Consider the following 21,637-nt stretch of genomic DNA (forward strand, 5'->3'; position numbering starts at 1 on the left):
CCTCCTCTCCCATGACAACAGTCCCAACTTCCTCAATCTATCCTCATCACTGAAGTTTCTCATTCCTGGAACCATTGTTGTAAATCACTTCTGCCCTTGCTCCAATACATTCACATCTTTCTTATAATGTAACACCTACAACTTTACACAATAGTCCAGCTGAGGTCTAACAAATGTCTTGTACAAATTCAACATCACCTCCTTGCTCTTGTTCTCTATAAAGTTGAGAACACTATATGCTTTATTAACTGCTCTCTCCACCTGCCCTGTCATCTTCATTTATCTATATCTTCCTGACAACATGGTAATAATTTTATTCTTTTGTGTTTTGTGTGTGTCACTGACTAGGACAGTGTTTGTTACCCATCATTAATTGTCCTTCAATGAGTGGCTTATACTGGGCCCTTTCAGAGCCAATGGGAGATATAGATAACTGTGATAATGACATGGCCAAATACAAAGTTTATTTACGTTCGTCCTGGAATAAACATATCCATTGACCAGGTTATGTTAATAAATAACAAAATTATTGACTTATTGTAGAACAAGATTGATTGAGTGGAGATGTAAAGCTCATTAACACAATTTGAAATATGAAAGTATAAATGTCTATCTTTCAGAATGCTGCAACACACACAACATTGAAATTGGAAAAGCATAGCAGGTCAGGCAGCATCTGAACAGAAGAGATGACTTGGGGGTTGCAGTGAGAGGGCTTTTGCCCGAAATGTCAATTTTCCTGTTCCTCGGATGCTGCCTGACCTGCTGTGCTTTTCCAGCATCACTCTAATCTTGACTCTGATCTCTAGCATCTGCAGTCCTCACTTCCACCAACATTGAGATGAGCTTGTTCAAAAGCTCCTCATGAGAGCCATTCGATCAGTGTTCCTGTAACTGCACCAGGCATGTTCAGGAACTGGAGAGCTGAGCTGGGAAGCTCCTTTCATCAAGCAGGTGGGACACTAACTCCCACTGCATCCAAACCACTGCTCAAAGCGAAACCTGTTCTCTGGCACCAAGGAATATAAGTAGGTGACTTCCAGAAAACAAATCCAGTAATTAGCTAAAACCATGCGGTTTCAAGAAATACTATTTTGAGACAAAAAATGTTCAAATGTCCAAAGTCACCTTTTTTTTTTGAAAGGAAAATAAATCCACCCAGACATCCATAGAACTTGGAATAAATACATTTCTCCATAATCTTTCAAAACCCAAGCCCTCTAAAAATGTTAAACATTCAGGCTTCATGACACTTTCTCAGGTATTGCATCTCTGCCCAGTTTTAGCACAAGTTGATCCCACACTGCTGTTACGGATGCAGTTCCATGATGAAGGAATGAAGATCCTAGGTGGTACTTCAGGATGGTGAGTGATACCTTCATGATGATGCTCTGGTCCTTTAGGTGGTGTCAGTGGCAGAGACTGCAACTGCTCAGGAAGTAAATATAGTGATGTTTTGTAGTGCATTCTGTAGTGAGTGTGTACTGCAGTCACAGCAGCATGTGGTAGTTTGGATAAATATCTAAACCAACAACATAAAAACTCACATTGCACAGAAAGATGCCATTCCCCCATCAGGGAAGAGGCCATTCATCGTTGCAGGGAAATCTACTGAAGTGACCTGTTCTATCTGGTCTCAGAGTCTGAAATGTTCTTACAACTGGGGTGGTACCAGGGGACTGGAGAGTAGCGAATGTTGTGCCCGATAGGATTTACGAGTATCTGGAAAGACACTGCTTGATTAGGGACAGCCAGCACGGATTCTGTTCAAAAAAGGGAATAGGGATAACCCCGGGAATTACAGGCCAGTTAGTCTTACTTCTGTGGTAGGCAAAGTAATGGAAAGGGTACTGAGGGATAGGATTTACGAGTATCTGGAAAGACACTGCTTGATTAGGGACAGCCAGCACGGATTTGTGAAGGGTAGGTCTTGCCTTACAAGTCTTATTGAATTCTTCGAGGAGGTGACCAAGCATGTGGATGAGGGTAGAGCAGTGGATGTAGTGTACATGGATTTTAGTAAGGCATTTGATAAGGTTCCCCATGGTAGGCTTATGCGGAAAGTCAGGAGGCATGGGATAGAGGGAAATTTGGCCAATTGGATAGAAAACTGGCTAACCGGTCGAAGTCAGAGAGTGGTGGTAGATGGTAAATATTCAGCATGGAGTCCAGTTACAAGTGGAGTTCCGCAGGGATCAGTTCTGGGTCCTCTGCTGTTTGTAATTTTTATTAATGACTTAGATGAGGGAGTCGAAAGGTGGGTCAGTAAATTTGCAGATGATACAAAGATAGGTGGAGTTGTGGACAGTGAGGAGGGCTGTTGTCGGCTGCAGAGGGACTTAGATATGATGCAGAGCTGGGCTGAGGAGTGGCAGATGGAGTTCAACCCTGCCAAGTGTGAGGTTGTCCATTTTGGAAGAACAAATAAGAATGCGGAATACAGGGTTAATGGTAGGGTTCTTAGTCAGGTGGAGGAACAGAGGGATCTTGGGGTCTATGTACATAGATCTTTGAAGGTTGCCACTCAGGTGGATAGAGTTTGTAAGAAGGCCTATGGAGTATTATCGTTCATTAGCAGAGGGATTGAATTCAAGAGTCGTGAAGTGATGTTGCAGCTGTACAGGACTTTGGTTAGGCCACATTTGGAGTACTGTGTGCAGTTCTGGTCGCCTCACTTTAGGAAAGATGTGGAAGCTTTGGAGAGGGTGCAGAGAAGATTTACCAGGATGTTGCCTGGAATGGAGAGTAGGTCGTACGAGGATAGGTTGAGAGTTCTCGGCCTTTTCTCGTTGGAACGGCGAAGGATGAGGGGTGACTTGATAGAGGTTTATAAGATGATCAGAGGAATAGATAGAGTAGACAGTCAGAAACTTTTTCCCCGGGTACAACAGAGTGTTACAAGGGGACATAAATTTAAGGTGAAGGGTGGAAGGTATAGGGGAGATGTCAGGGGTGGGTTCTTTACCCAGAGAGTGGTGGGGGCATGGAATGCGCTGCCCGAGGGAGTGATAGAGTCAGATTCATTGGCGACCTTTAAGTGGCATTTGGATAGGTACATGGATGGGTGCTTAATCTAGGATAGAAGTTCGGCACAACATCGTGGGCCGAAGGGCCTGTTCTGTGCTGTATTGTTCTATGTTCTATGTTCTATGTTCTATGTTCTATGTACATTTGCATTAATCTTGACGAGCTACACTTTCATTCCTTCATGGTTCTGACTGAAATGTTATAGATAGTAGGACGTCAGTCAGGAAACAAATTTCTCATTGCATAGTCACATGGCCCTATCATGGTTTCACTTGACTGTTCGTACAATTAGTCTTCTGGCCAATGGTGAGGTAGTGATTGTAGGATTGATTCTTAATATTATACAATCACAAGCAAACAGCCAAACCCCTAACTTGATAAACAGAAGATCATAGTTGAGGAGGATGGTGCCCTGGCAAGGATGCCCTGAGTCTTGGACAAATGATTTCCAATAGCCATAATCATCCTGTTGTGTAGGAACAAACTACTGCAGGTGCTAGAATTGACCCCAATCATCCTCAGCTTTGTTGGGATCCCTGGTGCTATACTGAGATCACAGCATCCTGCGAGTTTATTCATGTCTCCTCTAACATTAAGTTTATCACCCTGCTGAGATTAAGGCTGCAATCAATCGTCAGTGAGCAGCTTGGGAGAAAGCTAAACAATGGCACCTTGTTAGTGATCAGTATTGCTTATGACTCACAATAATGATAATGCCTTCCATCTATTTGCACATAAAGGTGGGAAATGGACATGTATTCAGCAATTGCTGTTTGGAGCCATAAGATTCAGTCTTCTGTGAATTACAGCATCAAAAGCCCTGACTGAGATCAGGGCAGAGGCATGTATTCAGGTGAAGGCCTCAGTAAGAAGTGTACTTGCAGCTGACAGTGGCAGGGACTGTAAAAAGTAATTAATCACAAAACAGTCGCCTATCTGATATCAGACCAAACATATTCCATTTGAGAAAAAAGTACTTCTGTCTGATCTTGAATTAGTCGACATGGTTGCTACACTCTAAACTCTAATAGGACTTGATACCTTATCTTGAATTTCAAATGATGTTTTAGAAAATCCAGGTTAATATTCAAATGCCCAACCATAACCATAAACTATTTGTAAAAAGAAATATTTAAGGTTTTGAACCATGTAAGCTCACACAGAGAAACCCAACTTTCAAATACATGGTAATGGCTAGTGAGTTTTGAGATTTGTAGCTCAGGTTAAGGTTCTGGATGTTCTGGTCCGGAGGCTCACTGAAGATGTTAGCTAGTATGGTGACGAAACATCTGAAAACGAACCTTCCAGCTCAGCGAGCAAACTTATATCCAGAACGTGGTAACGGTGCATAGTTCCACTGCTCTGGTCAGCAGCTCAAGCTGAGCGATTCTGTATCTCACTGAAAATGCCCCCCATTTCCTGACCCATCCCATGACCCCCCTTCTCTCCTCCTTTCCTTCTCTCCCCAGGCTCAGCAGGCATTAATAGGAAAAGACAAGGTAGATGAAACATTCCCACTGATTGAGGATTCTAGATCAAGGGGTATTGTCTGAGAATTAGGGCCAGACCGTTCAGGAGAGATGTTAGGAAGCACTTCTATACACAATGGGTGGGAGAGGTTTGGAATTCTCTTCCACAAATGGCACTGGATGCTGGACTGGATGAAACTTTAAAACCTGAGGTAGATTAAGTTTTGTTAAGGTATTAAGGGATATGGGCAAAAGGCAGGGATATGGAGTTAGGCCACAGATCAGCCACTGGCTGAACGGCCCACTCCTATTCCCATGCTCATGTAGGATAGAGTCAGGCCTGTCAATCCCAGAATAAGAAGCATAAACCACAGGATGGCCTAGGAGAGCTGGATAAAAGTTCTGTCTCAGTTGTCTGGGACACCAGCTGAGCTGTGTTAAAGGCCTTTGGGCCCACGAGCCCTTACCCTTCAACTCCTACACACTCCTAATGCCACTTCCATGACCTGTAGCCACCCCTCAGAATCCTTCTAGTCCCAATTGTTACTCACAGCTCCATTGTAACTCACGTCCCCAGTGTTACTCACGACCCATTGTTACTCACGGCTGCACTGTTACTCACGGCTGCACTGTTACTCACGGCTGCACGGTTACTCAGCCCCATTATAACTCACGGCCCCACTGTATCTCATGGCCCCACTGTAATTCAAAACCCTATTGTTACTCATGGCCCCATTGTTACTCACAGATCCGATGTTACTTACAGCCCCATTGTTACTCACGGCCCCACTATTACTCACGGCCCCATTGTAACTCATGGTCCCATTATTACTCACAGCCCCATTGTTACTCACAGATCCGATGTTACTTACGGCCCCATTGTTACTCATGGCCCCACTGTTACTCACAGCCCCATTGTAACTCATGGCCCCATTGTAACTCACAGCCCTATTGAAATTCACAGCCCCATTGATGCTCACGGCCCCATTGTTACTCTCAGCTCCATTGTTACTCTCAGCTCCATTGTAACTCACAGCCCTTTGATGCCTGGTCACCCTGTACATATTATAGAAAGACTCAACGAGCCACATAGTAACAGTGACATGTACAAACTGCTCATACGGAAAAACAAACCCAATTTGCATGTTTACCCACGTCGGTGAAAATTGCCAGCACCGGGTACCAGGGACTAAAATTAAGTGGCAATTTCTGTTTCAAGGGCTACCAATGTTGACCCAACTCTCCAAAGATCCAGCCAATAGTTCTGCAATTGTTCTGATATAAACCTGTATCATACAGGTAGTGTCCCTGTCTCCAGGCCAGGAGCCCCTAGTTCAACTTCCAGCTGCTCCAGAGATGGGTCATAACATAAACATTTCCCCCCAGTGGGTGGTGAGGGTCTGGAATGCGCTGCCTGGGAGGGGAACTGAGGAGGCAAACCTCACAATCTTTAAACTGTATTGGGATGAGCAGTTGAAATGTCATAGTGTTCAAGGCTATGGGCCCAGTGCTGGAAGGTGGGACTAGTGTAGCTTTAAGTATTTGTATGTCGATAGACTGAAAGGCCTCTTGTACTATATGATGCTATCGCTGAAGAGTTTAATTAAAGATATCTGAAACGATACATGACAATAATGTCAGGGTTACATTTACTGCACAATGTTACTTTTGAAAGTTATTGCATGATAACGCTGATGGAATCATGGCACTCTCATGCGGCATTACCTTTCAGACCTTTTTGTCCTTTCGAACCATGTTCACCTGGAAACCCGGGATCTCCCTCAGGGCCACTGTGTCCTTTTGGACCAGGGTAACCCACACCTGGGGTTCCAGGTGGTCCCGGCAATGCAGGCTGGCCAGCACGACCCCGAAAACCTTTCTCCCCTCGAGACCCAGGCTTGGTTTCACCCTATGGGAGATGTAAACACAATCAGAGATACTGAGAGACTTCATTACTAGAGCAAGGGTAAAAATGGGGAGAGGGATTCAAACCCCTGTGGCAGAAATTCATCACCTGGGAAGTTAAAGTCACCCAGTATCGACCCGAGCACCTGGACCCATTAGAACTCAACAGGTTCCAGTTTTGCCAACAGCATGGGTTCAATGTCCACACCGGCTCACTAACCACCATGAAGGGGCATCATGGGGGCTCAGTGGTTAGCACTGCTGCCTCACAGCACTAGGAACCCAGGTTCGCTTCCAGCCTCGGATGACTGTCTGTGTGGAGTTTGCACATTCTCCCTGTGTCTGCGTGGGTTTCCTCCAGGTGCTCCAGTTTCCTCCCACAGTCCAAAGATGTGCAGGTTAGGGTGAATTGGCCATGGTAAATTGCCCATAGTGTTCAGGGATATGTAGGTTGGGTGCATTAGTCAGGGGTAAATGTAGAGCAATAGTGTAGAGGAATAGGTCTGGATGGATTACTCTTTGGAGGGTCGGTGGGGACTTGTTGGGCCGAAGGGCCTGTTTGCATACTGTAGGGATTCTATGATTCTATGAAGGACTCTCCTTCTCAGTCCCTCCCCTTACTGAGGTGTGGTGACCCTCAGGTTAACCCACCACCAGGCATCTTTCTCTGATAATGGAGCAGCTCTTTGTTTCTCTGGGACTATAGTGACTTTACCCTTAGCTGAGCAGAGGGCTAGAATCACTGCCTAGAGCTGGCCTGCTCCTTACTAACACGTGTGAGAGCCTGGCCCAGTGCTGTTGCTGGGAGATAATTGCAGCTTTTACCAAGTGGCTTATGTGGGAGTGAGCCGACCAGCCAGCTACTGAGCCTAACATAGTGGTGGGTAAGCTGTTGGACGGAATCATGAGGGACAGGATTTACAAGTATTTGAAAAGACAAAGATTGATTAGGCATAGTCATCATCATTTTGAGAGTTGGAAATAGTGTCTCACAAACTTGATTAAGTTTTTCAAAGAAGTAACAAAGAACATTAATGAAGGCAGAGTGGTGGACATTGTCTATGTGGACTTCAGCAAAGCACCCGACAAGTTCCACATGGTGGATTGGTTAGCATGGAATTCAGGGACAGTTAGCCATTTGGATACAAAATTGGCTTGAAGGTAGGAGACAGTGGGTGGTGGTGGTAGGAGACAGAGGGTGGTGGTGGTAGGGGACAAAGAGTGGTGGTGGTAGGAGACAGTGGGTGGTGGTGGTAGGAGACAGAGGGTGGTGGTGGTAGGAGACAGTGGGTGGTGGTGGTAGGAGACAGTGGGTGGTGGTGGTAGGAGACAGAGAGTGGTGGTGGTAGGAGACAGAGGGTGGTGGTGGTAGGAGACAGAGGGTGGTGGTGGTAGGGGACAGAGAGTGGTGGTGGTAGGGGACAGAGAGTGGTGGTGGTAGGAGACAGAGAGTGGTGGTGGTAGGAGACAGTGGGTGGTGGTGGTAGGAGACAGAGGGTGGTGGTGGTAGGAGACAGAGAGTGGTGGTGGTAGGAGACAGAGAGTGGTGGTGGTAGGAGACAGAGAGTGGTGGTGGTAGGAGACAGAGAGTGGTGGTGGTAGGAGACAGAGGGTGGTGGTGGTAGGAGACAGAGAGTGGTGGTGGTAGGAGACAGAGGGTGGTGGTGGTAGGAGACAGAGAGTGGTGGTGGTAGGAGACAGAGAGTGGTGGTGGAAGGGGACAGAGAGTGGTGGTGGAAGGGGACAGAGAGTGGTGGTGGAAGGGGACAGAGAGTGGTGGTGGTAGGAGACAGAGAGTGGTGGTGGAAGGGGACAGAGGGTGGTGGTGGTAGGAGACAGAGAGTGGTGGTGGTAGGAGACAGAGGGTGGTGGTGGTAGGAGACAGAGGGTGGTGGTGGTAGGGGACAGAGGGTGGTGGTGGTAGGAGACAGAGGGTGGTGGTGGTAGGAGACAGAGGGTGGTGGTGGTAGGAGACAGAGAGTGGTGGTGGAAGGGGACAGAGAGTGGTGGTGGAAGGGGACAGAGAGTGGTGGTGGTAGGAGACAGTGGGTGGTGGTGGTAGGGGACAGAGAGTGGTGGTGGAAGGGGACAGAGAGTGGTGGTGGTAGGGGACAGAGGGTGGTGGTGGTAGGAGACAGAGGGTGGTGGTGGTAGGGGACAGAGAGTGGTGGTGGTAGGGGACAGAGGGTGGTGGTGGTAGGGGACAGAGGGTGGTGGTGGTAGGAGACAGAGGGTGGTGGTGGTAGGAGACAGAGGGTGGTGGTGGTAGGGGACAGAGAGTGGTGGTGGAAGGGGACAGAGAGTGGTGGTGGAAGGGGACAGAGAGTGGTGGTGGTAGGGGACAGAGAGTGGTGGTGGTAGGAGACAGTGGGTGGTGGTGGTAGGGGACAGAGGGTGGTGGTGGTAGGAGACAGAGGGTGGTGGTGGTAGGAGACAGAGGGTGGTGGTGGTAGGAGACAGAGAGTGGTGGTGGTAGGAGACAGTGGGTGGTGGTGGTAGGGGACAGAGAGTGGTGGTGGTAGGAGACAGAGAGTGGTGGTGGTAGGAGACAGTGGGTGGTGGTGGTAGGGGACAGAGAGTGGTGGTGGTAGGAGACAGAGAGTGGTGGTGGTAGGGGACAGAGGGTGGTGGTGGTAGGAGACAGAGGGTGGTGGTGGTAGGAGACAGAGGGTGGTGGTGGTAGGAGACAGAGGGTGGTGGTGGTAGGAGACAGTGGGTGGTGGTGGTAGGAGACAGAGAGTGGTGGTGGTAGGAGACAGTGGGTGGTGGTGGAAGGAGACAGAGGGTGGTGGTGGAGGGTTGGTTTTTGGAGGACTGGAGGCCTGACACCAGGGGAGTACTGCAAGGATCAATGTTGGGTCCACTGCTTTTTCTCATTTATGTAAATTATTTGGATGTGAATATCGGAGGAAACATTAGTAAGTTTGCAGATGACACCAACAATGGAGGTTTGGTGGACAGCAAAGAAGGTTATCTTAGAGCACAACCTGACATCAATCAGATGGGCCGATGGGCCAAGGAGTGGTAGATGGAGTTTAATTTAGATAAATGTGAGGTGACACATTTTGGAAAGTCAAATCAGGACAGGACTTGTACACTTAACCAAAAGAATCTGGGGAGTGTTGCTGATTTCTAAGCAGTGTGGAGGAATAGAGGGATCTTGGGGTCCATATCCATAGATCGCTCAAAGTTGCCACCCAAGTTGATGGGGTTGTTAAGAAGGCATAAGGTGTGTTGGCTTTCATTAGCAGGGGGATTGAGTTTAAGAACTGCAAGGTTATGCTGCAGTTCTATAAAGCCCTGGTTAGACCACACTTGGAATATTGTGTTCAGTTCTGGTCGCCTCATTATAGAAAAAATGTGGAAGTTTTAGAGAGGGTGCAGAAGGGATTTACCAGGACACTGCCTGGATTGAAGAGCATTTCTTATGAAGAAAGGCTGAGGGAGCTAGGGGTTTTCTTGTTGCAGTGAAGAAGGATGAGAGGTGACTTGATAGAGATATACAAGATGATGAGAGGCATAGATAGAGTGGATAACCAGAGACTTTTTTTCCTGGGACAGAAATCTATCACAAGGGGGCGTAATTTTAAGGTGAATGGAAGACGGTTCAGGGGAGATGTCAGAGGTAGGTTATTTACCGAGAGAGTGGTGGGTGTGTGTGGATTGCACTGGCAGCAGTGGTACTGGAGTCAGAGACATTAGGGACATTTAAGCAACTCTTGGATAGGCACATGGATGATCATACAATGAAGGGTATGTAGGTTAGTCTGATCTCAAGCTAAGGATCTTAGTCTGATTCTTTTATCCCAGGATAAAAGGCAGGGACAACATCGAGGGCCAAAGGACCTGCACTGTGCTATACTGTTCCATGTTCTAAAGAGACCTTGGAGTGTAGGTTCATGGTTCCTTGAAGGTGGAGTCACAGGTTGACAGGGTAATGAAAAAGGCTTTGCTTTTGTTTGGTATGAGCTTTGAGTATAGGAGTTGGGAGGTCATGTTGCGGCTGTATAGGATATCAGTTAGGCTATTTTTGGATTCAATTCAATTCCGGTTTCCTCCTATGGGAAGGATGTTGTGAAACTTGAAAAGGTTCAGAAAAGATTTACAAGGGTGTTGTCAGGTTGGGAGAGTTTGAGGACTAGAGAATTGCTAATGTTTTCCCCTTGTTTAACAAGGCTAGTGGGGATAATCCAGGTAATTATAGACTGGTGAGCCTGACATCTGTAGTAGGGAAGCTGCTGGAAAAGATACTGAGGAATAGGATCTATTCCCATTTGGAAGAAAATGGGCTTATTGGTAATGGGCAGCACGGTTTTGTGCGGGGAAGGTTATGTCTTGCAAACTTAATAGAATTCTTTGAGGAGCTGACAAAGTTGATTGATGAGGAAAGGGCTGTAGATGTCATATACATGGACTTCAGCAAGGCGTTTGCTAAGGTTCCCCATCGTAGGCTGATGGAGAAGGTGCAGTCGTGTGGGGTCCAGGGTGTTGTAACTAGATGGATAGAAAAGTGGCTGGACAACAGGAGACAGAGAGTAGTAGTGGAAGGGAGTTTGTCAAAATGGAGACCTGTCACCATTGGTGTTCGGATCACTGTTGTTTGTGATATATATAAATGATCTGGAGGAAGGTATAGGTGGTCTGATTAGCAAGTTTGCAGATGACACTAAGATTGGTGGAGTAGCAGAAAGTGAAGGGGACTGTTAGAGGGTTTAGCAGAATATAAATAGACTGGAGAGATGGGCAGAGAAATGGCAGATGGAGTGCAATCTGGGCAAACGTGAGGTGATGCATTTTGGATGATCCAATTCAAGAGCGAACTAGACAGTAAATGGAAAAGTCCTGGGGAAAATTAATGTACAGAGAGATCTGGATGTTCAGGTCCATTGTTCCCTGAAGGTGGCAACACAGGTCAGTAAAGTGGTCAGAGGCATACAGCATGCTTTTGTTCACTGGACAGGGTATTGAGTACAAGAGTTAGCAGGTCATGTTACAGTTGATTGAGGCTTGATTGAGGCCTATAAAGTCATGAGAGGTATAGACAAGGCAGATAGCAAGAAGCTTTTTCCCAGAGTGAGACTCAATTACTAAGGGGTCACAAATTCAAAGTGAGGGGGGAAAGGTTTCGGGGAGATATGCGTGGAAAGTTCTTTACGCAGAGCGTGGTGGGTGTATGGAATGTGTTGCCAGTGGAGGTGGTAGAGGCGGACATGATAGCATCATTGAAGATGTATCTAGACAGATACATGAATGGGCAGGGAGCAGAGGGATACAGATCCTTAGAAAGTCAGTGAAAGGTTTAGGTAGAGGATGTGGATCGACACAGGCTTGGAGGGCCGAAAGGCCTGTTCTTGTGCTGTAAAGTTCTTTGTTGTTGTTCTATAGGGAGAGGCTGAACAGGCTGGGGCTGTTTGCCCTGGAACATAGGAGGCTGAGAGGTGACCTTATAGAAGTTTATAAAATCATGAGGGACATGGATAGAGTAAATAGCCAATATCTTTTTCTCAGGCTAGGCAAGTCCAAAACTAGACTGCATATGTTTAAGGGGAAAGACTTAAAAGGGATCAAGCGGAAACTCTTTCACGTAGAGGGTGGTGCGTGTATGGAATGAGCTGCCAGAGGAGATGGTGAAGGTTGGTACAATTACAGTATTTAAAAGGCATCTGGATGGGTATATGAATAGGAAGGGTCCAGAGGAATATGGGCCACATGCTGGCAAATGGGACTAGATTAGGTTGGGACATCTGGTCAGCATGGACAAGTTAGACCAAAAGGTCTGTTTCCATGCTTTAATCTTCTCACTCTCTGACTCAGTACTGTCCTTCCACTCTCCCTTCTCTCCTCCTATTCAGCTGAGCTGCTCATGGTGCGACTGACTCGGTTCTGATTGCATTCCTCTGAGGAACCATTGCCGTCACCAGTGCCCAAAATGAAAAACTGGAGAGAAAAAGTATGGTCCAGGTTGTTCCTTTGTTTTGAGTCTGTTGGAAACATTAGGGGTTAAAAGTTGAAGATTCTCAGCTAGGAGTGAGATGAGGGGAAACTTCTTTACTCAGAGCTGTTGGGATTTGGAATGCGCTGCATGGGAGAATGGGGGAGGCAGATTCCATCGGGGATTGTAAAGGGAGCTGGGTATATATTTGCAAGTGATGAAGTTAGAGGGCCATGGAGATAGGAGAAAGTGAGGTCTCCAGGTGCTGGAGATCAGAGTTGAGAGTGTGTTGCTGGAAAAGCACAGCAGGTCAGGCAGCATCTGAGGAGCAGGAGAATCGACGTTTCGGGTCAAAGCCCTTAATCAGGAATCATCAGGAATCAGCCCTTCATTAATCATTCCTGATGAAGGGCTCTGACCTGAAACGTCGATTCTCCTGCTCCTCAGATGCTGCATGACCTGCTGTGCTTTTCCAGCACCACACTCTCGTCTACGGAGATAGGCCTATGGGAGAGTGGGACTAGATGGGAACTCATTCGAGAGTCATTGGATTTCGCTTCCTCAAAAGGTAGTGGATGCAGAATCTTTAAATATTTTTGAAGCAGCGTTAGGTGTAATTTAGATTCCCAAGGGAATGAAAGAATTGGAGCTGTACAGGAAGGTGAAGTTGAGATGAAAGTCAGATCAGTCATGATTGTATTGAAAAGCGAAGCAAGCTCAAAGGGCACTTGCTCCTTATTTGTACGTTGATATATCGTCTCAAAAGCAGATTTTCAGGAGTTTTGAAGGAGATCAAAAAGCAGGACCTCCAGAGCAGTAATCTCAGATCACCCCTAGGCTCACTTACTGATGAAGACAGAAATTGGAGAATTGATCCATTGAACATGTGGCTGGAAAACTGGTGCAGAAGAAAGGGCATCAGATTCCTGCAGCATTAGGACTAGCTCTGAGACAAGGAAGACCCGTACAGCCAATGGACAGCTTATATCCGAGCAGGACTGGGCCTATGTGAGAGTTTTGTGAGGTGCTGTTGGGGAGGATTGAAACCAGATTGGCAGGTGGATGGGAACGTAGAAAGAGCTCAGATTCAAGAGGAAGCAAAGCTAGTAGGCGGTAGTAGAAGAGTAATCAGCAAAAAGTGAAGATAAATGAAGCAAAAGCAAGTAATAACTAGGATCAAAATGGAAAATAACATTAAAAACACTGAATTAACTGCATGGTTATCTTTTTTCTTTTTGCCTATCCTACTTAAATGTAGAGATACTCAGCTCCAAATCTCAGTCAAACTGCTGCTACATCTCTGAAATAGCAACTCAATCATATCCATTTGTGTCAGTCTGTGTGGTGTCAATGTTCCTCACTACTTGGCAGCTCAAGCCTGGATGTTCTCTGGGACTTACTGCATTCGGACATGGACTGCTTCAGTGTTTAAGGAGTCAAGGGGGTGCACAAGGATCAGTGCCAGGTCCACAGCTGTTCATAATCTGTATCAATGAGTTTTGACGTGAGAATTAATTGTAATATTTCTAAAATTGCTGATGACAGTAAACTGAGTTGGAACACAGGTAGTGAGAGGATGAGTGGAAGTTTCAAGAGGACTTGGACAATGTGAGTGAATGGGCTAGAACATAGCATATGGAATTCAATGTGAATGAGTGTAAATTTATTGCCACTCATAGTAAAATTCCTGCTCTAAACTCTGTGACTGCCTCCACAGATGATGGCAAGAACATTGGGGAACAAGAATGGGAATAGGCCATTCAACCCATCAACTATTCTATTCAACTACATAACAGCTGATCAACATCGGCATTATTTTCCAGCATGACCTCCGTTTCCCTTACCTGCTGAGAACTTCCAACACTTTCTGTTTTTTTCATTTCAGACTTCTAGCATCAGCAGTGACAACATGTTTGAAATACTCACTGGGATTCCCAGGTGGCCCATAGCTCCCGGAATTCCAGGTTGACCGAGTTCTCCTGGTCTTCCAACGGGACCTGGCAGTCCTGGATCACCTTGATTTCCTTTCTCTCCTGTCAAAAGGAAATATAAATATATCACAGAGTCTTTCAGGTGCAATGTAAATTTATGTTGCTCAACATCAAATTCTGTTTTGTAATTTCTTATAAAACACCTTGTGAAATTTTATTACATTAAAGATGAAACATAAATACAGTTTACTGTTGTTGCAGGTAGGATTCAAGTTATGGAGGGATTTGGAAACAGCGATTAGAATTTGAAAATTTGAAATATTTCTTAACCAAGTGCCAATGCAGGTCAGTGAACACAGGGTGAAAAGTGAATGAGACATAATGCAAGTTAGGAACAGGGACAGCAGTGATTCGGAGAATAAAATCATTTATATTCAGGATTAATATTGATAAATACTTATGAAACTGAGTCTAGACTGAACTCCACAATGTACATTAACCTCAACTTTAAAAGCTAAAGTTGACAAACAAGGAATATGAGGAAGCCACTCAGCCCTTCAATAAAACGATGACTGATCTGATTTTAACCTCACTCTACAGTCCTGCGTGTCCCCAATAATCTTTCATCACCTTGGTCATCAAGAAGCTATCTACCTCTATCTAGTATTTCAAGACTCTGCATCCATTGGCTTTTGAGGAAGGAAATTCCAAAGACTCTCAACTCTGAGTAAAAAATGTTTCCTAATCTCAATTTTAAATTGATAACCCTCTTTAAACGATGATCCCTAGTTCTAGATTCTCCCACAACAGGAAACATCCTTTCCACATCCGCCCGGTCAAGTCTCCTCAAAACCTTATCTGTTTTAATTAAGTCACCTCTGACTCTTCAAAACTCCATAAGAAACAGGCCTGGCCTATCCAGCCTTTCCCCATAAGGCTATCTGCTTAATCTAGATATCAGTTTAGTATTTCTCTGAACGATTTCCAATGTATTCACAGTCTTCTGTCAGTATAGTGACCAGTGTCCTCAAATTGTAATGAGCACGATGTTAATATTCATTACAATGTAGATTGCAACATCAAACATTTTCATTTCATGTTTAAATAAGTGACTTCAGGTTGGTGTTTTCACAATTTAATGCAGGGATTACCTTTCTTTGCAATCTGTGATGGTATTCCTCTCTGTCCCTTTGCACCAGGGGTGCCTTGCCTTCCAGGAGGTCCCTATGGATATAATTAATGACGCAGATTGAGAACTCACATCACCTTCATCCATTCTGTGGCATTTTCTTTAATTATTCTCAAATTAGGGAGAGTCATACAGCCATAGAGTTGCACGGAAACAGACCCTTCAGACCAACTTGTCCATGCTGGCCAGATATCCTAAATTGATCTAGTCCCATTTGCCAGCACTTGGCCCATATCTCTCTAATCCCTTCCTATTCACACACCCATTCAGATGCCTTTTAAATGTTGTAATTGTACCAGCCTCTACCACTTCCTCTGGCAGTTCATTCCATACACGCACCACCTTCTGTGTGAAAAAGTTTCCCCTTGGGTCCCTTTTAAATCTTGCCCCTCTCACCTTAAACCTATGCCCTCTAGTTTTGGACTCACACACCCCAGGAAAAAGACCTTGTCTATTTACCTTATCCAAGCCCCTCATGATTTTATAAACCTCTATAAGGTCACCCCTCAACCTCTCACGTTCCAGGGAAAACAGCCCTAGCCTGTTCAGCCTCTCCCTGCAGCTCAAATCCTCCAACCCTGGCAACATCCTTGTAAATCTTTTCTGAACCTTTTCAAGTTTAACAACATCCTTCCTGTAGCAGAGTCTGCGCTGGGAAATGAAATAGCATTGAGCACCAATTCTCCTAATACCAGAAATACCATGGATTAGATGTGATAAAGGGCTGATGCCCAAAACATCGACTCTTCTCGGATGCTGCCTGACCTGCTGTGCATTTCCAGCACCACACTCTTCAACTCCAACACTCCAGCCTCTGCAGTCCTCACTTTCTCTCTCCACCTTAAAGATCTCTGCTGTCAATGATGAATCTCAATTATGAATACATTTTCAATTCTGGGAGAGCACTTCTATGGCAATGATAATTTCATCCCCAAATATGAGTATTTCTCTGACAATGTGTGCTTCATTATCAGTGTTTCATGCAGTAGACTGGTTGCAGCTCGGTTGAACCATCTTGATAAATAGTTCTCATAAAGCTTAAATTCCCTCAATTGAAACTGATGTTGGACTACAGTGACCATCGTCCTGTATTTGCAAACCCCATGCTTCTCAAAGTCTTGATGCTGAAGAAACAATCAGCAGGTGCAATATTCAGCATATCGATCAGAATCAAAACATTAATGCACTCAATCATTCATTCCTGGTTTTAAAAAAATGTTAGTCTTCAGGAATTATAAGTCTGCCTCAGACCATTTATTAAGAGTGAACTCTGCTCACCGGAAGTCCTGGCAATCCTGCTGAACCTGGTGGTCCACGGTCACCCTGTTCTCCCTTTCTTCCTGAATTTCCAGGATTTCCGGGAATGCCTGGCCTACCTGGAGGTCCTGGGTCTCCTGTCAAACCCGGCATGCAGGCACAGTCTCCTGGATCTCCTATCCAAGAAAAGTCAGTGTTAACACAGAGGGAAATGAATTTAATTTTACTAATTTTATAATGAACAGGAAGAAATATTCCCTCACTAGTTTTTATTTAAGCTAGACTTATTTTTGGCTATGGTTATAGTCAAGTTTGGTTCCTACCAGACTGATTCCTGGGATGGAGAACTGACATATGAAGAGAGATTGGATTGGATTAGGATTATATTCACTGGAATTCAGAAGAATTGTGGGATCTCACAAACCTGTGAAATTCTAACAGGACCGGACAGGGCAAATATAGGAAGGATATTCCCAATGACCAGGGAGTCCAGAAACAGGGGTCATAAGGAAAGGATACAGAGTGGGTCATTTCAGACTGAGGTGAGGAGAAATGTCTTCACCCAGACAGTGGGGAACCTGTGGAATTCTCTGCCATGGAAAGTGGTGGAGGCCAAAACATTGAATGTTTTCAAGAAGTGGTTAGATATAGTTCTTAGGGATAAAGGGATCATAAGGTACGGAGTGAAAGTGGGAAGAAGGGGCTGAGTTGGATGATCAGCCATGCTTGTATTGAATGGGGGAGCAGGCTCAAAGGGCTGAATGGCCTACTCCTGCTTCTATTTTCTATGTTTTATCTTGCACTTTCACACTACAGAATTTAACAAGGGGAGTTACTCAACTTGGAATATTGTGTTCAGTTCTGGTCACCTCATTATGCGAAGGATGTGGAAGCTTTAGAGAGGGTGCAGAGGAGATTTACCAGAATTCTGCCTGGACTGGAGGGCATGTCTTATGAAGAAAGGGACATTAGGGACATTTAAGCGACTCTTGGATAGATACATGAATGATAGTACAATGAAGGGTATGTAGGTTAGTCTGATCTTAGAGTAGAATGAAAGGTTGGCATAACATTGAGGGTCGAAGGGTCTGTACTGTACTGTACTGATCTATGTTCTATGAGGAATTGAGGTCATTTATAATAGACAAGTCAGTGGTGTCCATGAAAGCAACAACTGTAAAATTGTGGCTTTGTCCCTTTCAATGATATTAATGATATTAATGATATTAAATCTAACATTTACCTTTTAAACCATGGATTCCTTTTGGACCTGGAGCTCCTGCGTTACCTTTTGGACCTGGTAACCCTGGAGGTCCCGTTGTTTCACAAATGAAACCTATACTTTCATCCAGACAAAATAAATGATCAGTGTACATCGACAAATTTCTATTTGATACAGTTACAATTTTTGACCCATTATTGTGATTATTCCCTAGGTTTAGATTTTGCTAAATAGCTAAATCCCTGTTCCCAGTTACCTGGACTCCTAATGTGAAGATGTAAGAGATTTCAGAGGGAATTTCACCACCCCCTTCCCCCACTCCCCAACCTCACCCAGCAGAAACCAGGCAGAGTGAGAGGCAATTAATTAATCCCTCCACAACCACCACTGTGATGGTTTATTAGAGCCTCTTTCATCGATTCAATTAGAAAACTAAGACACACATCAGAACCCAATGATGGATAAAGATGTGACTGAGGGGAGTCCCACCTAAACCACCCATATGAAGTGAAACTTAATCCGCAGGGAGACAAGTTTTCAACCTGAGATGCTCAATGTTTGACCAGCCCAGTCTCTGTGTCTCTGGGGCTAGTTGTTGCTGTTTAAAATACAGGCAGCTGGAGGTCAACAATTCTACAAAGAGCCACCTTCTGAGGGACAACCAGGGATGGGTAATAAATGCTTGTCAGCAGCAATTCTGAAGTCCCACGAGTGAATAAAATAAAATTTCAAAGGCCATTTCTGGTCACCCTTTTGGGTGAATGTATTGGTAAAAAGCAGGAACGAACGATCCGTAACTGAATGGAAAACAAACTTGGGCAGTTTCGTTCAGACTGAGGCCTGGAAACCAGCAGCTGTGAGCCTGGTGAGATTGTGGGCCAAGGGACATCATCTTCAGGTTGCACACTGCCAGGCGGGGGTGAGGGGAGGGGTTTAGCTGTCATTGGATAGGGAAGGATTCCACTCCACGCAGTGCCTGCTCTCTCGATATTACACAGGGGCTGACAAAATAAACCTCCTGAAGCCGAGAGGCAAGAGTGAGAGAGTGAAAGCTTGGATGTGTGTATGAGGAATTGTGAGAGTGTGTGTAGGTGCTTGAATGAGACAATGTGAGGAAACAGGTGTGTGTAGACATGTGAATGACAGAGTGTGTGAGGAAATGATACCTGAAACGTCCATTCTCCTACTCCTCGGATACTGCCTGACCTGCCATGCTTTTTCAGCACCATGTTCCCGACTCTGATCACCAACGTTTGCAGTCCTCACTTTCTCCCAGTATGAGTGAGAGAGTGTGACGGTAAACCCTGAGACTGGCAGTAAGGAGGAATCATTGGCTACAAAGAAACTCACCCCTCCTTTCTCTCCCCCCTCCTTTCTCCTCCCCTCTTCTCACAAGGAGGAATAGGAGGAGGGAGGGTGGAGAGGGGCACTTAGCTAACCATCTATTTCTTAAATTTTGGTTGGTCATGAACTGGATAAAGATGGTTGATTGAGAACGCACTCTGTTTAGCTTTTACAGTGATTTCCTGGAGTTACTATGTTCCTCTAACAAATAGGTTGGTCAAGTGGGATATGTTGTCTCTTGCTTTCCTCAGCAACTCACCCAGACTCAGTCTGGCAGCCATGCTTTTTGGACTCAGTCAGCTGATCAATGGCAATTTTAACCACAGCCAGAGCATATGCTGTATGCCTCCTCTGACTAAGGTTAAGTTTGGAGAAATACTGGTTTTGCCAAGTGGTAAAGAGCAGGCGAATCCTGATCTCATTTAACTTGACTTCATTCAGTCAAGAATCAATATTAAAGACTCTGAGACCATACTGCCTCTTCATGTGTCTGTGACTGTGACAAATAATTTAACTTTGAGTGAGGTGTTGTTTGGAGACACCACCTTCTTTGTAAATTGACAATACAGTAACCCCATGTTTTCACATACCTGGGCTGCCTTTGAGACCTGGGAGACCTGGAGGACCTGCTGAACCCATCAGCCCTCGAGGACCTGGGATGGTTCTGGGTAATGGACAGTCGTCGCTGCCTTTCTGTCCTTTCTGTCCTTTAGGACCATCAAGACCCGGAAACCCTGGAAGACCTGGTAAACCTGCAAAGAAAAGACGCCCTATAAGGTAAATTGATCAAAGAAACCAGCTGCTAACTGTATCAAACAGTATACGTTTCAACAAGAGAGAAACATAATTGCAGTAGAAGTGAAAAGTAGGGTGCTGCTGAATGCTGAAACATTGATTTGAATCTAAAACAAGAAAATACAGCTTAGGAAAGCAAGTATAACAAACAATTCAAATTTGGGATGTTTTTATAACAACAAGATCCCTGTTCCTGAATCAGTAGTACGAAAGTTTTTAAAAATTTGAATTTTTAAAAATTGTCCATTATCCCTCCCGGTAGATAATGTGAGCAGACTCCTGACAGTGGTGATCTACAATAACCACAGTACTGTTACACATTTGTCACGACTGTCTCGATAGCCTTAGTGGAACGAGGTCGTGATTAACTCACTGATCTTCCTTTCAGTTCACTGTGTCACTGGCAGGTCTAAAGCATGTTATTGTAACAACCTGGTGTCATTTATAGCATAACAGCTAATATTTATTCCTGGTCACCACTTGCAGCTGGTTTAATGTATAACCTGGCTTCAGATGTTTCCATGCTGGCAGCAAGCAATATTGTGAAAAATTACATGCAATCTCTCCAATAATCAGGTATTGGTACTGTACCCAAGTAATATATATTTTATTTTATATCTAAAATAAACTTCAAGTAGGCAAGAAGGAAATGCTAATTTTTGGTAACGTTCCCACAGAACCAAGCATTAAAGCGCTGGCACATCTCAGAATTGTTACAGCACAGGAGGCCATTTGGCCCGTCATGCCTGCACTGGTTCTATTTCCCAGGACCAATCTTTGGCCTTTCTCTGCACACTGTTTCCATTCAAATAACCATCCAATTCCCTCTTGAATGCCTCAATTGGCCCTGCTTCCCCCACATTTCCAGGCAGAATGAGTCAATACAGAACTCAAAATATTGAAAGGAAATCTTGTAGGATTATCAATCATTCCATTAGTGAAAGGAATAATGATCGACTAATTTTAAGAAAGATAAATCCTGCATTTGAAAACGAATGTAGGGATATCCAGATGGTATAACTAAATGTTTAAGCAATAGGTTCACCTTATGACTGAGTTAGTAACTTTATTCCATCTGCACCAGAAGGTCTGGCTCAACTCCCACTCCTGGGTTTGATGGCCAAGGAAGATGCGTTCATAAAGTGGTTAAGTAGGTTGAGGACCAACTGGAAAACCCTTCTGCCATGTGCCAGTGGTAGGTGGGAAGATTGGGAGAGATTTCTTGTCCACGTAATGGAAAGAAATTGGAGGCTCTACCATCCCATTATCCGCAGCTCCAGGCTGCAACTGGCAGGTAAGGTTAAACTGCTCGGGCAGGCTAGCTGACTCAGATTGGTGTGAACAGAATGACATTCAGTCCCTGTACTGGCCGCAGTGAGCTGGGACCTGCATATTGTTCCGCCCAAGGTAGAGACTGTGGAACCGTGGGTCAGACCTGCCTTCAGGCAACAAACCCACACAAGAGGTTCACCCAAAGGTTCCCAAGTGGTTTAGTAATGGATTAAGCTAGAAAACTTGGAGTGGGACCCTGTAGATCAGATGTAAAAAGGTGGTTGACTAGGTGCT

The 21,637-nt window shown here is 45.0% G+C and overlaps 1 protein-coding gene across 1 annotated transcript in view; it reads right to left on the reverse strand.

Annotated features, from left to right (window-relative positions):
* The window catches only part of LOC140478581 (uncharacterized), a 256,307-nt gene that overhangs the window by 98,794 nt on the left and 135,876 nt on the right, over window positions 1-21,637 (reverse strand). The window contains exons 20-25 of the mRNA XM_072571802.1: window positions 19,867-20,028; window positions 17,954-18,046; window positions 16,732-16,886; window positions 15,416-15,488; window positions 14,260-14,366; window positions 6,222-6,405 (exon numbers count right to left, since the gene is read on the reverse strand). Of these exons, the coding sequence (XP_072427903.1) occupies window positions 6,222-6,405; window positions 14,260-14,366; window positions 15,416-15,488; window positions 16,732-16,886; window positions 17,954-18,046; window positions 19,867-20,028 (774 nt within the window). The remainder of the gene's footprint in view (window positions 1-6,221; window positions 6,406-14,259; window positions 14,367-15,415; window positions 15,489-16,731; window positions 16,887-17,953; window positions 18,047-19,866; window positions 20,029-21,637) is intronic.

Source organism: Chiloscyllium punctatum, chromosome 6 (genome assembly GCF_047496795.1).
Source record: "Chiloscyllium punctatum isolate Juve2018m chromosome 6, sChiPun1.3, whole genome shotgun sequence".
Taxonomy (NCBI): Eukaryota; Metazoa; Chordata; class Chondrichthyes; order Orectolobiformes; family Hemiscylliidae; genus Chiloscyllium; species Chiloscyllium punctatum.